At 46.6% G+C, this 25,819-nt stretch overlaps 1 protein-coding gene across 2 annotated transcripts in view; it reads left to right on the top strand.

Moving 5' to 3' along the window:
- The window catches only part of RAD18 (RAD18 E3 ubiquitin protein ligase), a 406,657-nt gene that overhangs the window by 161,183 nt on the left and 219,655 nt on the right, over positions 1–25,819 (top strand). For both annotated transcript variants that reach the window (XM_077451576.1, XM_077451575.1), the window contains exons 8-9: positions 3,771–3,841; positions 13,608–13,668. In XM_077451576.1, the coding sequence (XP_077307702.1) occupies positions 3,771–3,841; positions 13,608–13,668 (132 nt within the window). The remainder of the gene's footprint in view (positions 1–3,770; positions 3,842–13,607; positions 13,669–25,819) is intronic.

The following is a 25,819-nucleotide window of genomic DNA, read 5'->3' as shown; positions in this document are numbered from 1 at the left end:
CAAAAAAGAAATAAAAAAAATGATAAAAGCATATGAAATCTTTCAAATGTTCTGGGAATTTTGGTACAAATTTTCTTAGGAATTTTCTTAAGAATATTAGTTGGGAATTTTATCGATGTGACCAGCTTTATAAGGAGCGGCCCAATGACAGTGCTGTGAGATGACTCTCGTACAGGAAGCTCGCAGTCCTTTATCACTTTTTATGATTGTATTGCTCTGCCTAGAGGTCCTGTTATTATTCCAGCTCTGCTGTAATGTGTTTAGGCTGGAGGAAAACAAAATGTTTTGCCGTGTGTTTAGCTTAATCTCTTTAGTCACATCCAATAAAATCGCAATCGCTCTACAGCAAACCACTGATGCAAGTAAATGAGGGATGCGTGCCGTATTTCCAGGCTGCAGTTTAAAGTTTAAACACCATGTTTAAAGTGCACCTGTATGCAGTGGCGAAGCTTACATTCTTTTCCGGGGCAAAAACTCAGTTCAGAGCCCCTCCAACCCGTCCCCATTTCCCTTTCCCCATCCCCAATCCCTTTCCCCCATCCCATTTCCCTTTCCCCATCCCATTTCCCTTCCCCATCCCATTCCCTTTTCCCCATCCCTTTTCCCCATCCCTTTCCCCAACCCCTTCCCAACCCCTTTCCCCATCCCCTTCCCCATCCCCTTTCCCCATCCCCTTTCCATCCCCTTTCCCATCGCCATCCCCCCTTCCCCATCCCCTTTCCCATCCCCTTTCCCCATCCCTTTCCCATCCCCTTTCCCCTTCCCATCCCCTTTCCCCATCCCCTTTCCCCATCCCCATCCCCATCCCCATCCCCAAACCCCTTTCCCCAACCCCTTCCCCATCCCCTTTCCCCATCCCCTTTCCCCATCCCTTTCCCCATCCCCTTTCCCCATCCCCTTTCCCATCCTTTCCCCATCCCCTTTCCCCATCCCCTTTCCCCATCCCCTTTCCCCATCCCCTTTCCCCATCCCCTTTCCCCATCCCCTTTCCCCATCGCCACCCCCCATCCCCTTCCCCATCCCCTTTCCCCCATCCCCTTTCCCCATCCCCTTTTCCCCCCATCCCCTTTTCCCCATCCCCTTTCCCCCATCCCCTTTCCCCCATGCCCCTTTCCCCCATCCCCTTTTCCCCATCCCCTTTTTCCCCATCCCCTTTCCCCATCCCCTTTCCCCATCCCCCTTTCCCCATCCCCCTTTCCCCATCCCCCTTTCCCCATCCCCTTTCCCATCCCCTTTTCCCCATCCCCTTTTCCCATCCCCTTTTCCCCATCCCCTTTTCCCATCCCCCTTCCCATCCCCCTTCATCCCTTCCTCCTTTCCCCATCCCCCTTCCCCATCCCCTTTCCCATCCCCCTTTCCCCATCCCCTTTCCCCATCCCCATGCCCTTTCTCCCCATCCCCCATGCCCTTTCCCATCCCCATGCCCTTTCCCATCCCCTGCCCTTACCCCATCCCCATGCCCTTTCCCATCCCCAGGCCCTTTCCCAATCCCATGCCTTTCCAATCCCCATGCCCTTTCCCATCCCCATCCCTTCCCATCCCCATCCCTTTCCTTTTCCAATCCCCATCCCTTTCCCATCCCCATCCCCTTTCCCATCCCCATCCCTTCCCTTCCCATCCCCATCCCTTTCCCTTCCCATCCCCATCCCTTTCCCTTTCCCAATCCCCATGCCCTTTCCCATCCCCATCCCTTTCCCATCCCCATCCCTTTCCCATCCCCATCCCTTTCCCATCCCCATCCCTTTCCCTTTCCCATCCCCATCCCTTTCCCTTTCCCATCCCCATCCCTTTCCCTTTCCCAATCCCCATGCCCTTTCCCATCCCCATCCCTTTCCCATCCCCATCCCTTTCCCTTTCCCCATCCCCATCCCTTTCCCATCCCCATCCCCATCCCTTTCCCTTTCCCATCCCCATCCCTTTCCCTTTCCCATCCCCATCCCTTTCCCATCCCCATCCCTTTCCCTTTCCCCATCCCCATCCCTTTCCCATCCCCATCCCTTCCCTTTCCCATCCCCATCCCTTTCCCTTTGCCTTCTCCATCCCTTCAGCCCCAGAGAGAAGTGTAATATATACATAGATAAGCCATTGGATGGTAATTAAAAAAAATATATATATAATTTATTTATAATTTCAGTCGTGATAGGAGGGGTGCGGCCAGGAAAGAGGAAGTGAGCCAACAGGCGGGTCTTTATTAAGTCCTTCCTTCCTGGTCCGCCGCGGGGACGTGGTTTGAATTCTCCACATAATGCGCTGATGCCTTCTTCTGCATGGCGGCTAGGGTCGCCACCCCCTTTTCAAGCCAATCCTGAACATAATAGGAACACGTAGTGATTTTAATTTTTTTGTAATATACACAATAGGATTGTAAGAGACCCGGGATACCTTTTGGGTGCCCCAAGGAGAGCAGCGGTGCACAGTGGGTGTGGCCAAATTGCATTACCACCAAATTGCATCACATACTAGCACGTTATGTGGTACTTGCCTGCAAATAAAGCCTGCGTAGTCCCCACTGTAGGCCGTATCCATGTTCGCCCCTCTTCCTTCCGGGCTGCGGACTTCGGCTTTGTGACTGGCTGGAGTCTCGTCACGTCGCGTCCCTCCGGTGCATGCATGAGGGAGCTGCCAGTCACGGCGCTCGCTAGAGTAGCAACTGCATGGAGGGCCGTTTCTTCACAGCGCATATGTAATGACATTATCAGCGCAGTAAAAGTAAATATCCTTTAAACGGCACGTGTTTAGGAGATATTTACAGTACCTATAGGTAAGTGTTATTATAGGATTACCTATAGGTGCAGCTTGAAAATGGAGGTTTACAACCTCTTTAACCAGACACTGATAGAAGTCACAAGACTGCTATATACTCCCGATGAGTAAAGGTATTTGGCAATTTATATTAACCATAATAATTGCATTTCTGTGTACTGTGGGAGACTAGATATAGGGGAATGCAGGGTCCTGGGGAGACCAGATATAGGGGAATGCAGGGTCCTGGGGAGACCAGCTATAGGGGAATGCAGGACCCTGGGGAGACCAGCTATAGTGAATGCAGGGCCCCGGGGAGACCAGCTATAGAGGAATGCAGGGCCCCCCGGAGACCAGATATACGGAATGCAGGATCCCCGGAGAAACCAGATATAGTGAATGCAGGGCCCCGGGGAGACCAGATATAGGGAATGCAGGGCCCCGGGGAGACCAGATATAGGGAATGCAGGGCCCTGGGGAGACCAGATATAGGGAATGCAGGGGCCCCGGGAATACCAGATATAGGGAATGCAGGTTCCTGGGTTTAGTAACACTCTAAAGTGGCAATCAGCACTCTCCTTAGGATCTGTGTTCAACATTTACAAACTGAAGCTGAATGGTACTTTGAAGCTTCAACAAAGCTTGCTGAAAGCTCATTAAGAGCAGTTCTATCTTCTCTAAGGAAGTTCTAATTGGTTGTATTGTGATTTCAAAAGCTCCTCACAATACAAAGCGCTATTATGATATAATGACTCACTTAACTATCTCTACCTTTGCAATATGGAGAATGTATTGAGCCATCGCTCAGTACATATCTGTGTAGTTTTTAGTCTTTGTAGTCCTAGAAGTGCAGATGTTTCCTGAGAGCTCAGAGAAGAGGAGCATCCGATCCAACCTTCTTCTATCCTTACTACTTGACCTAAAAACAATCCTACATAGTGAATTCCCATACATGTAGTTGCACTTCAATCTTCTTTCTTTCAGCCTGAGCTGCTCTTCTTGCTAACGCGTTTGGTTTGTTTTCATAGCTGCTGAAATCATTAAAGAGATTGAGAAGAACGAGAAGGTTCGTTCAAGTCTGGTGGCCAAGCAGGAAAGTGTGAGTACAAGAGGGGGGATACCCTCTTACATAACTCTGACATATTCTACACCATTGTACAGAGAACACCGAGCCATTCTCATCAGTCTTTGCACCAGAGGAGCTTACACTCTAATGTCACTGTCACAGTCACACACTATTATTATTATACCTTTATATAGCTCTGACCTATACCGCAGTGCTGTAGAGAGAATGCTGAGCCAGTCACATCGGCCTCTGTACCAGAGCAGCTTACACTCTGTCACTACCACAGTCACACACTATTATTTAATATACATTTAAAGTTGTGCTGATAAGTTTACACACCCTGGCAGAATTTATGATTTCTTGGCCATTTTTCAGAGAATATGAATGATAACACAAAAACTTTTTTCACTCGTGGTTAGTGTTTAGCTGAAGCCATTTATTATCAGTCATCTGTGTTTACTCTTTTTAAATCCTAATGACAACAGAAACATCCCAAATGACCCTGATCAAAAGTTTACATACCCCGGTGATTTTGGTCTGATAACATGCACACAAGTTGACACAAAGGGGTTTGAATGGCTATTAAAGGTAACCATCCTCACCTGTGATCTGTTTGCTTGTAATTGGTGTGTGTGTATAAAAGGTCAATGAGTTTCTGAACTCCTGACAGATCCTTGCATCTTTCATCCAGTGCCGCACTGACATTTCTGGATTCTGAGTCATGGGAAAAGCCAAAAGAATTGTCAAAGGATCTGCGGGAAAAGGTAGTTGAACTGTATAAAACAGGAAAGGGATATACAAAGATATCCAAGGAATTGAGAATTCCAATCAGCAGTGTTCAAACTCTAATCAAGAAGTGGAAAATGAGGGGTTCTGTTGAAACCAAACCACGGTCAGGTAGACCAACTAAAATTTCAGCCCCAACTGCCAGGAAAATTGTTCAGGATGCAAGGAAAAACCCACAAATAACTTCAGGTGAAATACAGAACTCTCTGAAAACATGTAGTGTGGCTGTTTCAAGATGCACAATAAGGAGGCAGTTGAAGAAAGATGGGCTGCATGGTCAAGTCGCCAGAAGAAAGCCATTACTACGCAAATTCCACAAAGTATCCTACTTATAATACTATAAATAGCACAGAGACAAGACTTAAACCTTCTGGCACAAAGTAATTTGGAGTGATGAGACCAAAATTTAGTTTTTTGGCCACAACCATAAACACTACATTTGGAGAGGAGTCAACAAGGCCTATGATGAAAGGTCCACCATTCCTACTGTGAAACACGGAGGTGGATCTCTGATGTTTTTGGGATGTGTGAGCTACAAAGGCACAGGAAATTTGGGCAAAATTTTTGGCATGATGAATGCAGAATGTTATCAAAAAATACTGGAGGAATATTTGCATTCATCAGCCAGGAAGCTGCGCATGGGACGTACTTGGACATTCCAACATGACAATGATCCAAAACACAAGGCCAAGTCCACCTGTCATTGGCTACAACAGAGAATAAAGTGAAGGTTCTGGAGAGGACATCTCAGTCTCCTGACCTCCATATCATTGAGCCACTCTGGGGAGATCTCAAATGTGCCGTTCATGCAACACAGCCCAAGAGTTTACAGGAACTGGAGGCTTTGTGCCAAGAGGAATGGGCAGCTTCACCATCAGAGAAGATAAAGAGCCTCATCCACAAAAGACTTCAAACTGTCATTGATGTCAATGGGGGCAATACATGGTATTAAGAACTGGGGGATGTAAACTTTTGATCAGAGTCATTGGGGTAGTTTCTGATGTCGTCATGATTTAAAAAGAGTAAACACAGCTGATTGATAATAAATGGCTTCAGCCAAACACCAACCATGAGTGAAAGAAAAGTTTTTGTGTTATTCTTATTCTCAGAAAATTTGCCCAGAAATCATAAATTCTGCCAGGGTGTGTAAACTTATGAGCACAACTCTATATAGCTGTGCAGAGAACACTGACCCAGTGAAATCAGTCTCTGCACCAGAGGAGCTTACACTCTAATGTCATATCACAGTTGCACGTTATCATATGTTTATATTGTTCTGACATATTCTCTAGTGCTGTTCTATGTTGCACTTTTGTGCATTTGCACATACACTATATTGCCAAAAGTATTGGGACAAGTTCCTTTACACGCACATGAACTTTAATGGAATCCCAGTCTTAGTCCGTAGGGTTCAATATTGAGTTGGCCCACCCTTTGCAGCTATAACAGCTTCAACTCTTCTGGGAAGAGGTCAGAAAAGTACTAAACTAACTGTACTCCTGTGATCCATAGGAGAAGTAAAGCCAGAAAAGCATTTGTTAATGTTTCTTTAACCACCTCCTGCCCGCTGTATAGACAAATGACGGCAGGCGGGGTGCTCTCTTGTTCTAGGACAACGTCATGATTTCGCCCCAGCCTGTCAATTCCCTGGGACGCGGAGTGACCCCGATTTCTTGGTAAAGGGCCTATGACAGGGCTTTTTACCCATAGAACTAGCTGTGAACAAACACCGCTGATCACATGTAAGCAAGGAAATGCTGATTATTGGCTCTCCTCGCCTCACACTGGCAGAGTGTGAGGTGAGGAGAGCCGATCAGCATTTTCTCACAGGGGAAACCTGTACAGATAATCGGGGCACTGATCATCAGTGCAGCCCCAGCAGTGATGCAAGTCAGTGCCACTTCATCAGTCCTGCCTCATTGGCGTACAATAGTGAAGGAGAAAAATTATTTACTACATTTTCTGACAAAGTAAGAACAGTTTTTTTCCCAAAATTTTTGTTTTTTTTCCGTATGTGTAGCAAAAAAATAAAAAACCCCAATGGTGAATAAATACCACCAAAAGAAAGTTCTATTTGTGTGAAAAAAAATGATAAAACTTTCATATGGGTACAGTGTTGCATGACCGTGCAATTGTCATTCAAAGTGTGACAGAGCTAAAAGCTGAAAATTGGCCTGGGCAGGAAGAGGGTAAAAGTGGCCACTACTGAAGCGGTTAAAGGAAACAAAAATGCAGAAATTGTCCTCCCAGGACCCTGCATTCACTATATCTGGTCTCCCCAGGAGCCTGCATTCACTATATCTGGTCTCCCCAGGACTCTGCATTCCCTATATTTGGTCTCCCCAGGACCCTGCATTCCCTATATCTGGTCTCCCCAGGACTCTGCATTCACTATATCTGGTCTCCCCCGGACTCTGCAGTGACTATATCTGGTCTCCCCCGGACTCTGCAGTGACTATATCTGGTCTCCCCCGGACTCTGCAGTGACTATATCTGATCTCCCCCGGACTCTGCAGTCGCTATATCTGATCTCCCCCGGACTCTGCAGTCGCTATATCTGATCTCCCCCGGACTCTGCAGTCGCTATATCTGATCTCCCCCGGACTCTGCATTCACTATATCTGGTCTCCCCAGGACTCTGCATTCACTATATCTGGTCTCCCCAGGACCCTGCAGTCGCTCTATCTGGTCTCCCCAGGACTCTGCATTCACTATATCTGGTCACCCCCAGGACTCTGCAGTCGCTATATCTGGTCTCCCCCGGACTCTGCATTCACTAGATCTGGTCTCCCCCGGACTCTGCATTCACTAGATCTGGTCTCCCCCGGACTCTGCATTCACTAGATCTGGTCTCCCCCGGACTCTGCATTTACTAGATCTGGTCTCCCCAGGACTCTGCATTCACTATATCTGGTATTCCCCAGGACTCTGCATTCACTATATCTGGTCTTCCCCGGAACTCTGCATTCACTATATCGGGTCTTCCCCAGACTCTGCATTCACTATATCTGATCTTCTACAGTACACAGAACATGGAAATGCAATCATTTTAGTAAATATAAAATGCTAAATACCTTTTCTCATCAGCAGTATATAGCAGTCTTGTGACTTCTATCAGTGTCTGCTTAAAGCTTGTAGGAGTTTTCTTTCTTCTCCAACTATCCTATGAGGCTGCAGGACACCTGACCCTCTATCTGGGCAGTGTTGATTGGCCCTGTACTGATCACATGCACTCTCCCAAGAAAAAAAACTAAACAAAAACACTCTAGCAACACACACCAAACTGAGCATGTACAGAGTGACTCATAAACTGTTATCAGGCTATGGTTTGGGGACAGTGGAAAAAGGGGAGGATTAGAGAAGACAGGATCAAACAGCCTTTTTACACAATGCGCAGAATTAACCCCTTAGGTTGCACAGTGGGTATAACAAGCATGCTTTACTGCATATACAGACTGATTTTACTGTTGTAGCTTTAGTAACACTTTACCTATTTTCAGCCTGTTCCGGTCTGCTCACATAATCCGGCTCCCCTTTTGTCAGCCAGCAACATCTGCAGGGGAGAGGAGGGGGAGTGTCAACAACAGGCGGGACATGGGAGCCTATGGGTGATGTCACCTCTGAGAGTTCTCAGCCATTATTGAGTGCGCTCTGCCTTGCAGCCGCCGCTGGCTGACCAGGAGCGGGCTAAAAATAGGTAAATCTACAGATATTTTTTTTTTACACAGGTTGGTCAGCATAGGTGGGTACAAAGAAAAGAGGCACCAGCTTGGTACATTATCCCACATGTATTTATTTAGTATAAAAAGTATAAAAATTACTCTCAAGCATGAAGATGGAGATGCACCTTAATGGGCCACTTGCCCGTGGCTAAACAGTACTGGAATCTGCTGTCTCCAGACTGCATATGGGACCCTACTACTGACGCGTTTCGAAAGGTATACCTTCTTCAGAGCTATGAAGAAGCTGCTTCCAGGACTGTTTATCCAATGGTAAGTGGCCTGTTTAGGTGTATCTCCATCTTTTTGTAGTTTTTATATGAAATAAACACATGAGGCATTAATGCACTAAGCTGGTGCGCTCTCTTTACTTTTTATCTTTCAAGTGACAGTGAGGACACCCCCAGTTCTAGAGTGCAGCAAGGCCAAAAACAATATTTACATCGGTCCCGATCCAGGAGATCTCCTGACAGCTCATCTGTGCCTACCAGTGCCCCCTATCAGTGCCTCAACAGTGCTGTCCATCAGTGTCACCTACCATTGCCAACTTATCAGTGCCTCAACAGTGCTGTCCATCAGTGTCACCAGTGTCTATTAGTGGCACCCATCAGTTCTGCCTTATCAGTGGCCATCGGTGCCGCCTTGACTGTGGCCATCGGGTGCCGCCTTGACTGTGGCCATCGGGTGCCGCCTTGACTGTGGCCATCGGGTGCCGCCTTGACTGTGGCCATCGGGTGCCGCCTTGACTGTGGCCATCGGGTGCCGCCTTGACTGTGGCCATCGGGTGCCGCCTTGACTGTGGCCATCGGGTGCCGCCTTGACTGTGGCCATCGGGTGCCGCCTTGACTGTGGCCATCGGGTGCCGCCTTGACTGTGGCCATCGGGTGCCGCCTCATCGGGCCCACCTGTGCCGCCTCATCGGGCCCACCTGTGCCGCCTCATCGGGCCCACCTGTGCCGCCTCATCGGGCCCACCTGTGCCGCCTCATCGGGCCCACCTGTGCCGCCTCATCGGGCCCACCAGTGCCGCCTCATCGGGCCCACCAGTGCCGCCTCATCGGGCCCACCAGTGCCGCCTCATCGGGCCCACCAGTGCCGCCTCATCGGGCCCACCAGTGCCGCCTCATCGGGCCCACCAGTGCCGCCTCATCGGGCCCACCAGTGCCGCCTCATCAGTGTGTATCAATGAAGGAGAAAAATGACCTGTTAGCAAATTTTTAGAACAAACTATGAAACATGATTTTTTTATTTTTTTTTCTCAAAATTTTCCATATTTGTTTGTTTAGCAGAAAAATAACCCCGGCTGTGAAAGAGAGACCAAAAGAAAGTTCTATTTGTGCAAAAAAAAATTATATACATTTCATTTGGGTACAGTGTTGCATGACCGCGCAATCGTCATTCAAAGTGTGCCGGCGCTAAAAGCTGAACATCGGTCTGGGCAGGAAGGGGGGGTTTCAGTTGGCGGTAAGCAAGTGGTTAAGAGTAGTTTGAGTTGACCTGAAATTCTCCTATTAATACAGCGCTGATACCAAGCCACAGAGCTGACCACCGCTTTGCCGCCCTCTGAGTTCCTAATATTTATCTCTCTTTATATTTTCTCTGGATTTGCTTGTCAGTGAAGTCAGTTTCCGTCCCGGGAACAGCACCCTGGAAACAAATAAAGCTTTTAAAATAAACAACAATTAGGAAGAAGGCGTTAAATGAAATGACAGTTGTAACAGCAAGAATCACATCTCGCATTTTGCTGGTAATAATCCGCAGCGTTCTCTCCCTGTACCATCGTTATAAAGTGATCGTCCTTGCTCTCTCTCTCTGGTCGGTGCTCTAATTCTCGTTAGCGTCATAAAACCATGTAAAACGGGTTTAGTTCAGCATATGCCCACCTCCCCCCCCCCCCCCCCCCACAGAGATCACAGATCATAGCCTGCATGCCACCCCCCCCCATACCAATGACATGACCTTTACAGAGCGTGCCAATTAACATGTGTTTGTGGCTTTTTTTTTTCCTGACAGGTGACACCAGTTATAATGGCATTCGGTTTTTCAACAAATTTCACGCATTCATTGACATTTAATGAAGAGCACCGATCCTCGCGATGCCTCGCTCGCTTTGCCTCGCTCGTTTGCCGTGTGCAGTAAAGCAGCGGATGTTAACTAGAGATCACATTAATGGATTAATTTTAATTATCTGTGAAAACACTTTGCATTACCCTTTTCATCAGCTGATTGGTGGAAGCTATTATGGGCTACCTATTAGCGCAAAGTGTGCCCAGTCCAGGGGTGGAAGTCTAATCACTTTCCCTACTTGAAAACACATTATAAGAAAATGATGGTAAAGTAGTAACCAGTACCGGGTCAGGTTCTGCACCCCCTCCCCTTCTGCTAAATGGGTGTACTGCCCTGTTCCTATTCTCTTCCCCCTTGCGCCAGCTGCCCATAATTGGTATGGAGTGTGCACTTCACATATGTGGCCTAATCGCTTACTTGCTAGCAGCTAGAAAGCAGTTGCGCATGCATGGTGTGTTTTTTCATGTTGGCTTTGGGTAGATGGGGTTGAAAGTGGGCATGTTGGCGCCCAATGTTGTAGCAGCAGCTGTCACGGCAGAAATGAAGCCGCAGTCAGCTGCAGAGTGTGTTGAGGGAGCAACTTCCCACTCCCACCACTGTGCCTGGGGCAGCTACCCCTTCTGCCCACTCCTTGTTCTGGCCCCGCTAGTAACTTTATAGGGGTAACACCTGTAATTGTACGATTAAATTTTTTTTTTTTTTTATATATATTGAAAATATGTTCTCTACATTTACCAAGCTGACCAATGAAGTTGACAGTTACAGCGTTAGCACACCTTGAATGGTCAATAGTCCAAAAGCTTATTTAAAGTGATCAAGTGCAACGTTCCCAGGTCATGCAGGGTCTCTGTTGGTGTAGCTGCTTAAAGTGGTGCTGAAGGTATTCTTCTTTTTAAACCTTAAAGGGGTTGTAAACTTACGTGTTTTTTCACCTTAATGCATCTTATGCTTTAAGGTGAAAAAACACCTGGCAGTGACCCCCCCCCCCCCCCCCGTTTTACTTACCTGAGCCCTGGAACTTGACCCATGGGGACTTGCTCTCTCTCTGCCCGGGGTTCTCGGCTCCCGCCTTCTGTCAATGAAATCCAATGACGTGGGAGCCGATGGGCGGGGCTGAGTCCTGCATTCGGCCACTATGGATAGCTGGGCTCGGGAGTGCGCCAGCAAGGTAACCAAGGAGGGTGCTTCTCCCAGGGGGTTTTCTTTTGTGTGGAGGAGCCACAAGAGCAGCCGAGGGACCCCAAAATTATCTGCACAGTGGAGGTAAGTATATGTTTGTTTAACCGCTTGCCAACCGCCTCACTCAGATATACGGCGGCAGAATGGCAAGTACAGGCTAACTAACTAACTTACCTGCACGTTGCCCTTTAAGAGGACGGCGAGCTCCGTAGGTCGGGTCGCGAACCCGCGGACTCTGCAGGGATACCTGCAATCGTCTCACGGAAAAGAACAACGGGGAAATGCTGATGTAAACAATCATCTCCCCATTCTGCCTAGTGACCGTGTCACTGATCTCTGGGAGCGGTGCTCTGTGACGAGCCACACGTAGCCACGCCCCCCCCCCCCCCCCCACAGTTAGAATCACTCCCCAGGACATACTTGACCCCTACACTGCCCCCTAGTGGTTGCCACCTTCACTGCCAGTGTCATTTACACAGGAATCTGTGCATTTGTATAGCACTGATTGCTGTATAAATGACAATATTTTTTTGTTCCAAAAATGTGTCAAAAATGTCTGATCTGTTCGCCATAACGTCGCAGTCGCAATAAAAATGGCTGATCGCCGCCATTACTAGTAAAATTGCAATTAATAATAATGTTATAAAACTATCCCCTATTTTTTAGACGCTATAACATTTGCGCAAACCAATCAAGTGCTTGTGATTTGTTTTTTTACCAAAAATATGTAGAATAGGTATCAGCCTAAACTGAGGAAAACAATTCGTTTTTATGTATTTTTGGGGGACATTTATTATAGCAAAATGTAAAAAATAAAGCGTTTTTTTTTTTTTTCTAAATTGTCGGTCTTTTTTTTGTTTATAGTGCAAAAAATAAAAACCGCAGGGGTGATTACCACCAAAAAAAAGCTCTATTTGCGTGAAAAAAAGACGTCAATTTTGTTTGGGAGCCACATCGCACGACTGCGCAAATTCTCAGTTAAAGCGACGCAGTGCAGAATCGCAAAAAGTACTCTGGTCTTTGGCCAGCAAAATGGTCCGGTCTGAAGTGATTAAAGACTTGCTTTGCTGACATCCCTTCTGGCTCCAGATCCTGCTTGCTGTTCCACTACATTGATTCCTGACTTCTGGCTTGGCTGACTATCCATTTTGGTTACTGAAAGCGGGAGTCCACCGGGACTCCGCGTTTTTTTTTTTTTTTTTTTTTTTTAAAAGCCAGCAGCTACAAATACTGCAGCTGCTGACTTTTAAAATAGTGACACTTACCTGTCCAGCGCGCCCGCCAAGTCGGCACCCGAAGCCGATCTCTAGATCGTCTTGTCGGGTGCTGCCGCCGCCATCTTGGCTATGGGAATCAGGAAATGGAGCCTTTCGGCTTCATTTCCCGGTTCCCTACTGCGCATGCGCGAATCGCGCTGCGCAATAAGAATGGTCCCCGCTGCCTCTGGGATCTGTGTGTTTCCCAGCAGGCAGCGGGGCACTTGCGGAAGGGGGCGGGCACTTGCGGAAAGGGGCGTAATCTACGCCCCTTTCCGCAGAGAGCTATCCCGGAAGTGGGTGCAGAATACCTGTACTGTACAGGTATCTGCACCCCCCTCCCCCCGAAAGGTGCCAATTGTGGCGCCGGAGGGGGGGAGGGTTCCGATGAGCGGAGGTCCACTTTAGGGTGGACCTCTGCTTGAACTTTGGCTATGTTTTGACTACGTTTGTTATTTTCATTTTTATTATTAAACAAGGCAGGCAGCAAGGCACCATGGGATATGTAGGACTTAGAAATGGAGGAGGAGCTACAAAGCAGACAGGGAATCCAGGAAGTGGTGTAAATAGACAGTTAGCAGACAGGCAACTCACAACATAAAAGGAGACTTAAAAAAAAATAAAAAAAAGTAGCTTATATTGGATTGTCAATAATTATGATTTGTATTGTTATTGCAATGCTAAAGTTAAAAAATGAGAATGTATGCCATGACCAGAGATCCTCTTTAGCCAAGTGATGTGACGTATTTCCTCTGAGCCCTCCTTCACATGTTTTGTCTTTTCTCCCCCACAGGCCATGACTTTCAAAAAGGAACAAAGTGAGAAGGAGATAGACGAGATTCACCAGCAATACAGTGAGTGACATCACATTGGTTTTATGACAATCTTTTTTACTTTTTACCCCTAAACAGTATTAAAGCTGAACTCCCCACACTGTGTGGGTAAATGCTCATTTAGGTCTGGGCTAGGCAAAATGAACAGCACATTTACAGGATCAAGTAAAGTAAAAACGATTTTCCTGTCCCCTAGATCAGCGGTTGCCAACCAGCGGTCCGTGAGAAAACTTTGGTGGTCCCCAGGGGTTCTGCCGTAAATCAACATTGTGTTAGATGTATATCGCTCAATGTCGTTTCCAGTATTCTCAATGTGTGCTGACAGTCAATATTGTCAGCGTGCATTGATACCCAAAGCCTCTTCTGTAGTTTCGGCTACTGTGAACTCAAAGGGAGGTACCAGGAGTAGTGCAGAGAGCCAGAGGTGCCTTCCAATGGCAGCGCTGATCTCTGTGGGACGGAACACAGAGCTCTAGTACATAGTTGGATAAGGAGGTGAGATCCAATGATGAGTCTGTGTAAGGCAGATGTGGGAGAGGGCAGAGAGCTGGATCATTGTGTGTATAAGGCAGTAGAGTGATCCAGGGGGGGGGGGGGGGGGCGGCAGAGAGCTGGAGCATTGTGTTTAGGGCAGCAGAGTGATCCGTGGGGGGGGGGGGTACAGAGAGCCAGAGCTTTGTGTGTATAAGGCAGAAGTGTGATCCAAAGGGTGGGGGGCACAGAGCCGGAGCATTGTGTGTATAAGGCAGCAGTGTGATCCCGGGGGAGGGGGGGGCAGAGAGACAGCATTGTGTATATAAGGCAGCACTACAATCCAGGGGGGTGGCAGAGAGCTGGAGCATTGTGTGTATAAGGCAGCAGTTTGATCCAGGGGGAAGGGGGGCAGAGAGCTGGAGCATTGTGTATATAAGGCATGTTCAATTTATTTTAGGGGTCAGCAGGATTTAAAATTGTGAGTTTAGTGGTCTGTGAGGTCCAATAGTTTGGTGACCACTACCCTACATCAAAGCATGCATTTAAAGGATAAGTTCACCTTTGAAACATATAACATGTTTCATCTGCATCCCGCACTCCTAATCCACCCCCCCTACCTATGATATCAGGCAGGGAATCTTCTCCCTGCACCTGCTGTCACAATTTGAAAACAGCACGGCAATGCGAGGTTCCACCCAATTTCCTGTGAATAAATAGAGTACAAGTGCCCTCACCCATTGCAGCTGATGGCTTGGAGCCCCACCCTGGTGCCATTTTTTTTTTTTTTAGAGCCAACAGTTGGCTCTCTTGTAATGGTGATCGGGGCGACTACTATAGCTGCTCAATTGCTATAAGTAGTGCCCCCTCCCCTGTTCCCTTCCTCCACCATCTGCATCCTACTTGGGCTCTCACGTCCCACCGGGAGACTCAAATGGCCAGCCAACACGTCCGCCAGCAAGTTGGAGACCCATACAAAACTGGGATCCGCTTTGATCAGGTGATGAGATGACATCACTTACGGTTTACCCAGATGTAATCTGCACCATTTAACAAAAATCAAAAGTATTCCAAAACACTGATCTCGGTGCGATCAAATGCTTTCAAGGGCAGAGGAGAGATTTGGGGTCTTACAGACACCAGATCTCCATAAAGAGTACTGGTCACCACCTATTACTGTCACACAGGCTATTTACCTGTGACAGCAATAAAAGTTAAAAAAAAAAAAAAGATTAGAGCAACAGTGTAAAGGCGACTGCGCACGCCAACAGCAATCGTCCCACACATGAGGTATCACTGCGAACGTCAGATCACAGGCAGTAATTCTTGCACTAGACCTCCCCTGTTAATCTAAAGTGGTAACCTAAAGGCTTTTAAACAGTCGTTTATAGATATTAAAATGTACGTTGTTTATCGCAGTTCTGGGGGTGTGCGCAATTTTAAGGCGTGACATGTTTGGTATTCATTTACTGGCTGTAACGTCATCTTTTAATATTTTTCAAAAAAGGGGCTATTTATTGTGTTTTTATTTATTTTTTTGTTAACATTAAAGCGGTTGTATACCCCGCTTTATTTTAACCTCATTATAGGCCAGGGATAGCGAGCCTTGGCACCCCAGATGTTTTGGAACTACATTTCCCATGATGCTCATGGGCTCTGCAGTGTAGTTGAGCATCATGGGAAATGTAGTTCCAAAACATCTGGGGTGCCAAGGCTCGCTATCACTTTTATAGGCTTACCTATAGGTTTAGGAGATATTCACCCTGAATGCAGTCGCTGATGTCGCTGAAGGCTCGGCATATCGTGCCAGAGCTTCATTACCGGAACGCGGCTCTGGCCACTCACAGCCTGCCAACCCGGAACAAACGTTGTGGGGGACATGTCAGCCCCCATCAGCGGTGACTGGGCGCCGATGCGGGGGCTTCTTTCTAGGGTATTTCATAATGTGCTAGTATGCATCTCATACTAGTACATTATGCAATTGTCTTGCAGATTTTTTTTTTGTGGTTTACTATCGCTTTAAAATAAAAAAAAGTGAATTTTCCCCCAAAAATCGCGTATGAAAAAGCACTGCACAAATTCCACGTGACAGTAAAAAAAAAAAAAAATTCAACGACCGCCATTTTATTCTCTAGGGCAGTGATGGTGAACCTTGGCACCCCAGATGTTTTTGAACTACATTTCCCATGATGCTCTGGCACTCTGCAGTGTAGTGGAGCATCATGGGAAATGTAGTTCCAAAACATCTTGGGGGGGGGGGGGGGGGGGTTCTAGGTAATTTTCTAGCAAAAAAACCCCCCTGATTGGTGTAGGATTGCACCTCCTTCCATTGTGCGCAGTGACTTCGGAATTGTACATTTTCTGTCTTCCCCATCTATCTCCCGCAGCGTTTCTCTAAATGTGAGAAAATCGCTAACAACCTTTTTTTTATCGGTCACAAAACATTTATGTTTTCGGCTGACTCTTCTCAGCTCTTGCCAGATTGACGGGTGTGAAACCCAACAATGAGAATATATATATTTATTTTTTGCAGATCGGTAGCTGTAGATTTCAGCTGCAAACTTTTAATCCGCTAAATAAAAAGTGTTAATTACCGACTTGTTAATTTCAGGCTTTGCTTTTCTCTCCGTCAGTGAGATCTGCTGTCTGGCTGACGCAGTAATGGCACTCCATCCCGTACTTCGCCTCCTCACGCATCACATGTTGACAGATTCTTAGAGATAGTGAAGTTGACGGGAGAAAAACAAGACGGTTATTAATACTGCGTGTTCTTTATCCATGTTCAGAAAATAGAATATAGCTAGAGGCCAATGGGGCCCACACTGCGCGTGCGTCGCGGAACATGACAGCGCTGTCATCTTATTAGTGTTCCAGATCCTGATCACTGCTGTAGGAGCGCGATCCTAGCACTGTACAATCTTCCGTTTGTGATTTCCCAATTATATCCGTTCTCTTCCCATGTATAGCCCTGTCCTTGTTTAACCACTTCAGCTCCGGAAGGTTTACCCTCCTTCATGATCAGGCCATTTTTTTCCCCAAACAGCACTGCGTTATTTAACCACTTACAGACCGGATCCATTTTGCTGGTCAAAGACCAGACCCCTTTTTGCGATTCGGCACTGCGTCGCTTTAACTGACAATTTCGCGGTCGTGCGACGTGGCTCCCAAACAAAATTTACGTCCTTTTTTCCCACTAATAGAGCTTTCTTTTGGTATTTGATCACCTCTGCGGTTTTTATTTTTTTTGCGCTATAAACAAAAATAGAGCGACAATTTTGAAAAAAACGTATAATTTTTTACTTTTTGTTATAATAAATATCCCCCAAAAATATATAAAAAAACATTTTTTTCCCTCAGTTTAGGCTGATACGTATTCTTCTAAATAGTTTTGGTAAAAAAAATCGCAATAAGCGATTATTGATTGGTTTGCGCAAAAATTATAGCGTTTACAAAATAGGTATAGTGTTATGGCATTTTTATTAATAATTTTTTATTTATTTTTTTACTAGTAATGGCGGTGATCAGCGATTTTTATTGTGACTGCGACATTGTGGCGGACACGTCGGACATTTTTGACACATTTTTGGGACTATTGTCATTTCTACAGTAATCACTGCTATATAAATGCAGTGATTCCTGTGTAAATGACACTGGCAGTGAAGGGGTTAACCAGTGGGTGGCAGTGTAGGGGTTAAGTGTTCCTAGGGGTGTGTTGCTAACTGTGGGGGGGTTGGGCTTTCATTTAGTGAACACTGATCTCTGCTCCAATCACAAGGAGCAGAGATTAGCGTCACTAGTTGCTAGGCAGAATGGAGAAATGCTTTTTACACGGCATTTCCTCCATTCAGCCGTCCCGTGAGACGATCACGGGTATCCCCGCGGCGATCGAGTCCGCGGGACCCACGACCGGACTCACGGGGGTCCCGACCGGCACGGCGCGCTCGCGATGGCAGGGCAGCATTGAAGATTAGACGTACCTGTACGCCAATATGCCTGCCCGTGCCATTCTGCCGACGTACATCGGCGTGCGCTGGTCGGGAACCGGTTAAGTGACAATTGCGCGGTCGTTAGTGTTGCCAACCGCCAGTATTTTTACTGGCAGGCAGTAAAAAAATGGGCACTTTTCTCCTGCCAGTAAATGCCAGTGACAGGTAAAGGTTGCCAGTAAAAAATATGGCTGTAATTTACTATAAGAAATATGTTTTTTGCCTTAATATCTATCTTAAAGGGGTTGTAAACCCTCATCGTTTTTAACCTTAAAGTGGAAGTAAACCCTTCTATCGTTTTCAGTCAAGGAAGCTGCCATCTTGGCCTCTAATAATTCTTTAACTGCCATAATGCTGCACATGTGATCAGTTTGACACCAACCATTGGATGGTTTGGATGGTTTGAAAGTTTGGTTGAGAGCACCAATGTGAACGTTAGCATTTTTTCCGGCATGCCAGGTATGTAAGTGTTTTATTTTTAAACTGGGTTTACTCCCGCTTTAATGCATTCTATGGACACAGTTACCCAATAATAGTGCAGTTATGAAGGTTGGATCTAAGGTAGAAAAATTTACTTAATGGTATGTCTAATAAAGAAAATTTGAACCAATATTTCCGCCAAAACTTGCTCGTCAACACGCTTCGCTAGATATTAGCTTCCTTGGGACAAATACTGGTTAGGTGCTGGTGAGCCTGTGTCCAGAGACACCCCACGAGACTAAACAAACATAGAAAGAGCCAGAGCCTCAAATCTATTCTTATGTATATATAGGAGCGATACATTTGCGTCACCCGTTGACTGTAATACATCCACTGGCCAGAGGAGAAAAATATAGGCCACTGTGAGACAGGATTCATGCAAAATCCTGATATATAGTAAAAGCATCAACCACCATGTGGTGGAATCGGAGTCCAAACCAGACCAGCAATAAAGGTGGATTCTCATGAAATGTGGTATAAACCGTCAAAGATCAAGGTATCAAGAGCGTAAGGGGCGTGGCCTAACGCAGCATGTGAACAGACGTCTTTCTTAGCAGCTTCAAGATGAGTATTACCAACACGCTTCTTCCAAGATGGTCACCTCTCCACTGCTCCGCACCCGTCCCTGCCTTACACACCAGAACTGTTTGGAGAGGAGTCTGATCCCTCCCCACCACCTTCTCCTGGGGCCTCCGCTATTCCGGCGCTGCTGTCCCCAACCTCTCCTAGTAATGACTGCATGGAAGATGATGCGGAGCCAGAGCCCACCTTGGTGCAACTTATGGGTAAGGTGGCGGAGCTCAAGCTGGACATAACTACAATGCGCTAGGATATGCATAAGATACAGGACTGGGTCTCCGACATGGAACACCGCATCAGTGATTCGGAGGACACCGTTAACCCTGTCCTTCCTGTTATAAAAACCTGTGGCACCAAAATCAAATCATTGAAAGACAAGGTCGATGATGTGGAAAACTGTCTGCACAGGAACAATCTGCGCTTGTTGGGCCTGCCAGAGTGAGTTGAGGGCTCTGATCCAGTATCCTTTCTGGAGAACTGGTTCACCCAGGAATTCGGTAAGGACAGTCTATCTTCATGTTTTGTCCTGGAAAGGGCCCACAGAGTCCCTGGCAGATGGCTCCCTGCAGGTAACCCTCCCCGCACCATGGTGATTCATCTACACATATCGACCTCTGAATGTTCTTCCTCAGCAGATCTCCTGAGGAAGACCAGAGATCGGTACATGTGCAGAGGGGAGGATCCGAGCCTATGATGTTGCGCAGCCACGGTGGTGAGGGAGCGGGCACTCTCAATACATGTAACAAGCAAATTTTGTTTTTATATCTAGTAAGTGTCCTCTTTTAGCAGGACTTTAGATAAAAGTTTTATAGCAGAGAGCACTATGTCGGCTGTGTTTTTGATTACATGATACATGAGTCCCTTGAAGTGGAGGACCAGCTGAATAATCTCGGAGATCAACCCCCTATCTGTGAGAGACACATTGGGTGGAGTGGAGATCATGAAAGGGAGAAATTGAACAGCTGAATCCTGAGAGATAGAAAAGACGGGGAGTGAAAATAAAGAGTTCATTTGAGTAATTTTGACTCATCCTTGAGGTGAGCACATTAAATAGCTGGTAATGGTGTGCACAAGCAATAAGAATGATTGAGAAACAGTGATATGATAATAAACACTGAAGCACTACTATCAAGATTGATATGGATTTATGGGACATTTATTATATATTTTTTATGAATTTGAATTTTATTGTGTGTATACATAGCACTAAGTATAGCATTGAATTATCACTGTAGTAGCGCTGCACTGTGTGTGTGTGTGTGTGTGTGTGTGTGTGTGTGTGTGTGTGTGTGTGTGTGTGTGTGTGTATGTATAGATATAGAGAGAGAGAGATTTTTTAAAGTGTAGTGATTTCACTTGCACTTGATTAATTTAGGGTGGCGCTGCTTGTTTCATACATTTGTATAACTGGTAACTGTGTCCATATAGGGCAGGGATCTGCAATTAGCGGACCTCCAGCTGTTGCAAAACTACAAGTCCCATCATGCCACTGCCTTTGGGTGTCATGTTTGTGGCTGTCAGAGTCTTGCTATGCCTCATGGGATTTGTAGTTCTGCAACAGCTGGAGGTCCGCTAATTGCATATCCCTGATATAGGGTGGTGTTTGTATGTTTTTTTTTGTTGTTTTTTTTTTAATCGTGTTGTAATGTATCATTTTCTAATTAGTTCTCCTCTCATTATGTGCCCACAAAGTCCACCTATTTGAGTTTCTCAATCCTTATGCAGGAAGAACTATACACTGATATTCGTGGTCACGCACTCTTATCATACCCTGGCAGTTTATTCTTGCCCTTGATTTGTGTTTTTTTTTTTTTTTTTTTGGTAAACCAGCCTCATTGTTTTTGTGGAATTCATCCTGCAAATAAGTTCAATACTCTCTCGGGTTGAAGTGGCCCTGCTCTCATTTTTCAGCCGCAGCACTTAGACTCGGACTGACGTCACCATCAAGATTTAATAACGGCGTATCCAGTGTTTTGTAACCACGGCAACTTTCTCATATTGTGTTCCTATCTCAAATCAAAAATATTCATCTGTGTATTGAGAGAGATCATTAATGGCTGTCCGACATTACAGAGGAATTGGGTCTTCTTTTCCCTTTTCTTAATTGGTGTACGTTAACCGTCTCTATTCCAGGCCTACAACAAACAAAAAAAACGCCCAAAAGTGGAACTTCTGCTTTAAGTACTCCTCACCCCCTGACATGCGGCATTTGGCATGTCATTTTTTTTGGGGGGGGAGGGGGGTTGTACCTAGTTTAGAGTGGGACTTCTTTCCCTCTTGCTCTTTCCTGCTCTTAGCCGCCTAGGCGACTCCTCCTCTCCCTCTAGGCGGCCCCTCCCTCTCTGCCATCTTCTGGGACACCTCACCGGTCCCAGAAGGTTGCCTGGCCACTAGCAGAGCATGGGTGCCCACAGTTATGACAGTGAGGCTCCAGGCGCCCACATCGCTGGGACAGGTGAATGAATGAATAACTTGTATAGTGCTACATAGGCAAACTAAATCGCCTCAGGGTGCTTTTGCTGCCAGTGTCCATCTGGGTTTTCAGAAGAGATGGGTCTTGGGCTACTTCCTGAAGGCCAGATAGTTTTCCTCCGAGCGGATGTCCGCTGGTAGAGCATTCCATAGCTGTGGTCCCTGCCAGGTAAGTGTCAGTTTATTTATAGCTCGCCTTTTGTAGCTGCTGACTTTTAATAAACGAAAAACTGTGTATAACTCCGCTTTAGAGCCCAGTTAAAAAGGATGCAAGCTGTGTCCAATGAGTGTCCAGGGAACAGGCATCATGTTTCAAGGGTCAACATCTTTCTCAGGCAACGGGGTTCGAGGGTTGACCCCTTAAAGTGGTTGTAAACCCTTACAACACACTTTGACCTACAGGTAAGCCTAGATTAAGGCTTACCTGTAGGTCCAAGAAATATCTCCTAAACCTACACGGTTTAGGAGATATTTGCCGAAAGACAGGCACCTCTGTCTACAGCGCATGTGCCGTAGACAGCGAAGACGAAGATGCTGCCCGTGTCAGCTCCCGTGCGCCTGCGCAGGAGTGACGTCATCGTGGCTTTGCCGAATGACAGCGGCGGAGCAGCGAGACCCCACTGAGAAGATGGATGCGCCGGACTACAGGGAACAGCGATGCATAGTAGTCCATTATGCTTTGCCTTTGCAGGGAATGAAAGAGGAAGTAAACTCATCAGGGTTTACTTCCTCTTTAAGTCTTAGAGTTTAGCTATCAAAAGGCATTGGCTGTTCCCTGGGCAACCATTGGCTACAGCTTGCACCCTATTTTTCCCTTGAGGAGGAACTAGTTTGACCATTGCTGCTAACTAGTTTTTTTCCCTGAAGGAAAAAGGAGGGTGCAAGCTGTGTCCAGGGAACAAGAAAAACATTTTGTGGGTTAGCCTCTTTTTTTGAGATTTGAGAAAGCACTTCACCTGTTTTTCAGACAACATGTTTCAAGGGTTAAGTGCTTTCTCAAATCTCAACAAAGAGGCTAACCCAAAAGTTAGGGTGCCCAAAGAACAGGAAATACATTTCGAGGGTTAAGCTTTCCCAAGTTAATCTGTTTTTCGGGCAACACATTTCAAGAGTTAACTTAGGTAAGCTCAACCCTCGAAATGTGTTCCCTGTTCCTTGGGCACCCATTGGATACAGCCTGCACCCTTTTTTTCCCCTCAAGGAGGAACTAGTTTGACCACTGCTGATAACGAATTTTTCCCTGAAGGAAAAAGGAAGGTGCAAGCTGTGTCCAGGGAACAAGCAACACATTTGAAAGGTTAAGCCTCTTTTTTTCGAGATTTGAGAAAGCGGTTAACCCTCGAAACGCGTTGCCTGAGAAACAGGTTAACTTGGGAAAGCTTAACCCTCGAAACATGTTGCCTGTTCCCTGGACACCCATTGGACTCCACTTGCACGTTTTTTTCTTTCAAGGGAAAGCTAGATTTTGACTGCTATTGCTAACATCACGATAGCTACAGCAGATCCACCCGGCAGAAGTGACAGCCGAAAGGACATCTCAGCCCCGCCGTTGGCCCAAGGAAAGCATGCTGCAGCTGGACTTGTCTTCCTCTGGCCTGATGAGAATCATTCAAGGTGCTAAAATGTGAGTTTCCACTTTGATATTATTTAATAAATGTTAACCAATGTAATTGCACGAAGTCTGTGCGCTGCACAGGCACCAGGATTTACGTGACTGTGTCATCTTTAAGTCGTCATCTCAGTCCAGGAAGTAGATGGTGACTCTGGGTGATGCCTGAATAAAGATGGTGCCGACATTTTTGCTGGGGAAAGCAAATGAAGGTATTGTCATACTGTGATCTCCGTGAGAGGTAATAAATAGCTAGAAATGTTACGCTGACAAATTACGTGGCATGCTGCACTTTGTATGAAGCTGGATCTAGGTTAATGGCAGAACTTCTGCTATCTGCAGCTTTATCAGCCCAGCTGTGCCCAATCGAGTTTATTCTTTTGGTGAATTATCATGCTGATATCACCTTTTTTATTATTTTGTTTTTGTTTTCTTTACTTCTGTGACTCTTACTGCCTGCAATAAATACATATGGATGAGTTGTTATTACCCGCTCATTACCCGCTCCAGAGAGTCTTCATGTGAGATCAGGTCGTTTTAAGCCTTCCTGTGAGCATCGCTGGCAGTAAAAGAAGAAAGCAGGTGATCTCCTTCGCTAGTTCAACAATAAACGTAATTAGGACTTTACTTTTTATGTCTTTCTTTGATGCAGATTCCACCAGTATAGAACAAAGCTGGCAGAGAAAAAAAAAAATGGAAAACTCCCCAATAAGTACTGTCTGTAAATGGGCCACAAAAAAATAACCCTTTTTTATTACATATTTGTATATGATATGCCTTTTACTTGAGGTCTAGACCAGTGGTGTGCTGCGCACCGCGTGCAGAGTTTGGGGCGGCGTGCTGCGCACCGCGTGCAGAGTTTGGGGCGGCGTGCTGCGCACCGCGTGCAGAGTTTGGGGCGGCGTGCTGCGCACCGCGTGCAGAGTTTGGGGCGGCGTGCTGCGCACCGCGTGCAGAGTTTGGGGCGGCGTGCTGCGCACCGCGTGCAGAGTTTGGGCGGCGGGCGAAGAAGCGAGGGGGTTGTCCCTAACTGCAGGTACTCTGTGTGTGATTATATCCAAACACCCAATGTCAGCCTGTCGTTGCTTTGTACTGGCTGAGCAGCCAAACTCCTCCTATGCATCCATCCTCATGAATACGATGGAATCTTGCCATAGCTGGCACATAAAATGCTGTGTGAATGAGGTCTCATTTTGCTTAAAGCGGTAGTAAACCCGAACATAAAAAAAAAAAAAAATGAAAAAGAAAAAAAAAACCCCCTGCAAGGCAAAGGTATAATGAGCTAGTATGCAGCGCATACTAGCTCCTTATCAAATGCCTCAAAACAAAGCCCCTGTATCGGTGCCCGGTCCAAGCTGAGGGAGCTGACATCTTGCCCTCGGCGTGTCTTCTGGGTTTGTGGCTCCAGCGCTGTGAGTGGCTGGAGCTGCAATGACGTCACTCCCGCGCAAGGTCAGGCAACACTGCCGGTGTTCTGCCAAAAACTGTGCCCCCCCCCACCTGATAGTGTCCGCCCCATATTGCGCAGGCGCAGCTCTTGTGCTGTTCGGAGGACAAGGAGACTTCCGAAAGTCTCCGAAGATGAACGGCGCCTGCGCACTGAGTGCAGGTTCAAGGCCCACCATCCAAGTGGACATACGGTAGCACTTAGTAACAGGACCCCTTGCGGGCTCGCTTCGCTCACCATGCTTCGGGCACTCTCTCGCTTTGCTTAGCAATTTTTTATTCTAACTCTGTCCACTTGGATGGTGGGGCTTGAACCTGGACTCAGTGCGCAGGCGCCGTTAATCTTCGGAGCCCTTCGGCGTCTCCTTGTCTTCCGTACTGCGCAAGTGCAGTACAGGGTGGACAGTATCTGACGGGGGACAGTATTCGACACAACACCGGACCTTCAGCTGGGGCATTCAGAGCGCATGTGCCGCTGACTTCAGTGGCTGCATGCATAGGGAATATCTCCTAAACCGTACAGGTTTAGGAGATATAAATTTTACCTACAGGTAAACCTTATAGGCTTACCTGTAGGTAAAAGTGTAAAATTTGAGTATACAACCGCTTTAATTCCCATGATGCCTTGGGAGCATTTCAACTACTGATTAGTGAGGTCTGTTTATTAACCTTTTGTTGTCCAGACATTGCATGTATGTGGCAGCAAAGAAGGGTCGGCTTTATTGCCCACATACCACACACATGCATCCATGCATGGCCAAGGTTTCTGTGCTGAGAGCACAACGACCAAGCTGGCCTCTTGTAATGAATAGAAGATGGTGAGACGAGGCCCCCAACCATGTGACCACTGTGACAGCCAATCACGTTAGTCATGAGATCAGGTGACGCTTCTTTTAGCTGTCATTTTGCTCAATCCCCATAGGTTCCTGTGTGATGATGATGACCTGACGAAGGGGTGGCAACAAGACTAGATCTGGACTGCAGCACTTTTTATCCTCCAGACTTTGCTGCGGGGGTCATGTGACAGCGGTGAATTTTAATGGCAGCTAAATAAAAATATGGGAGCTGATATTGCCAGCTTGTTTTTTGGAGATGAATGATGTTCAGCTGTCATCCACATCCTTCACTT

Source organism: Lithobates pipiens, unplaced genomic scaffold (assembly GCF_037356315.1).
Source record: "Lithobates pipiens isolate NorthernLeopardFrog02 unplaced genomic scaffold, aLitPip1_a1.2 Scaffold_23, whole genome shotgun sequence".
Classification (NCBI taxonomy): Eukaryota; Metazoa; Chordata; class Amphibia; order Anura; family Ranidae; genus Lithobates; species Lithobates pipiens.
Note: the sequence above shows the minus strand (reverse complement) of the source record. Positions and strands in the feature narration are given on the sequence as shown.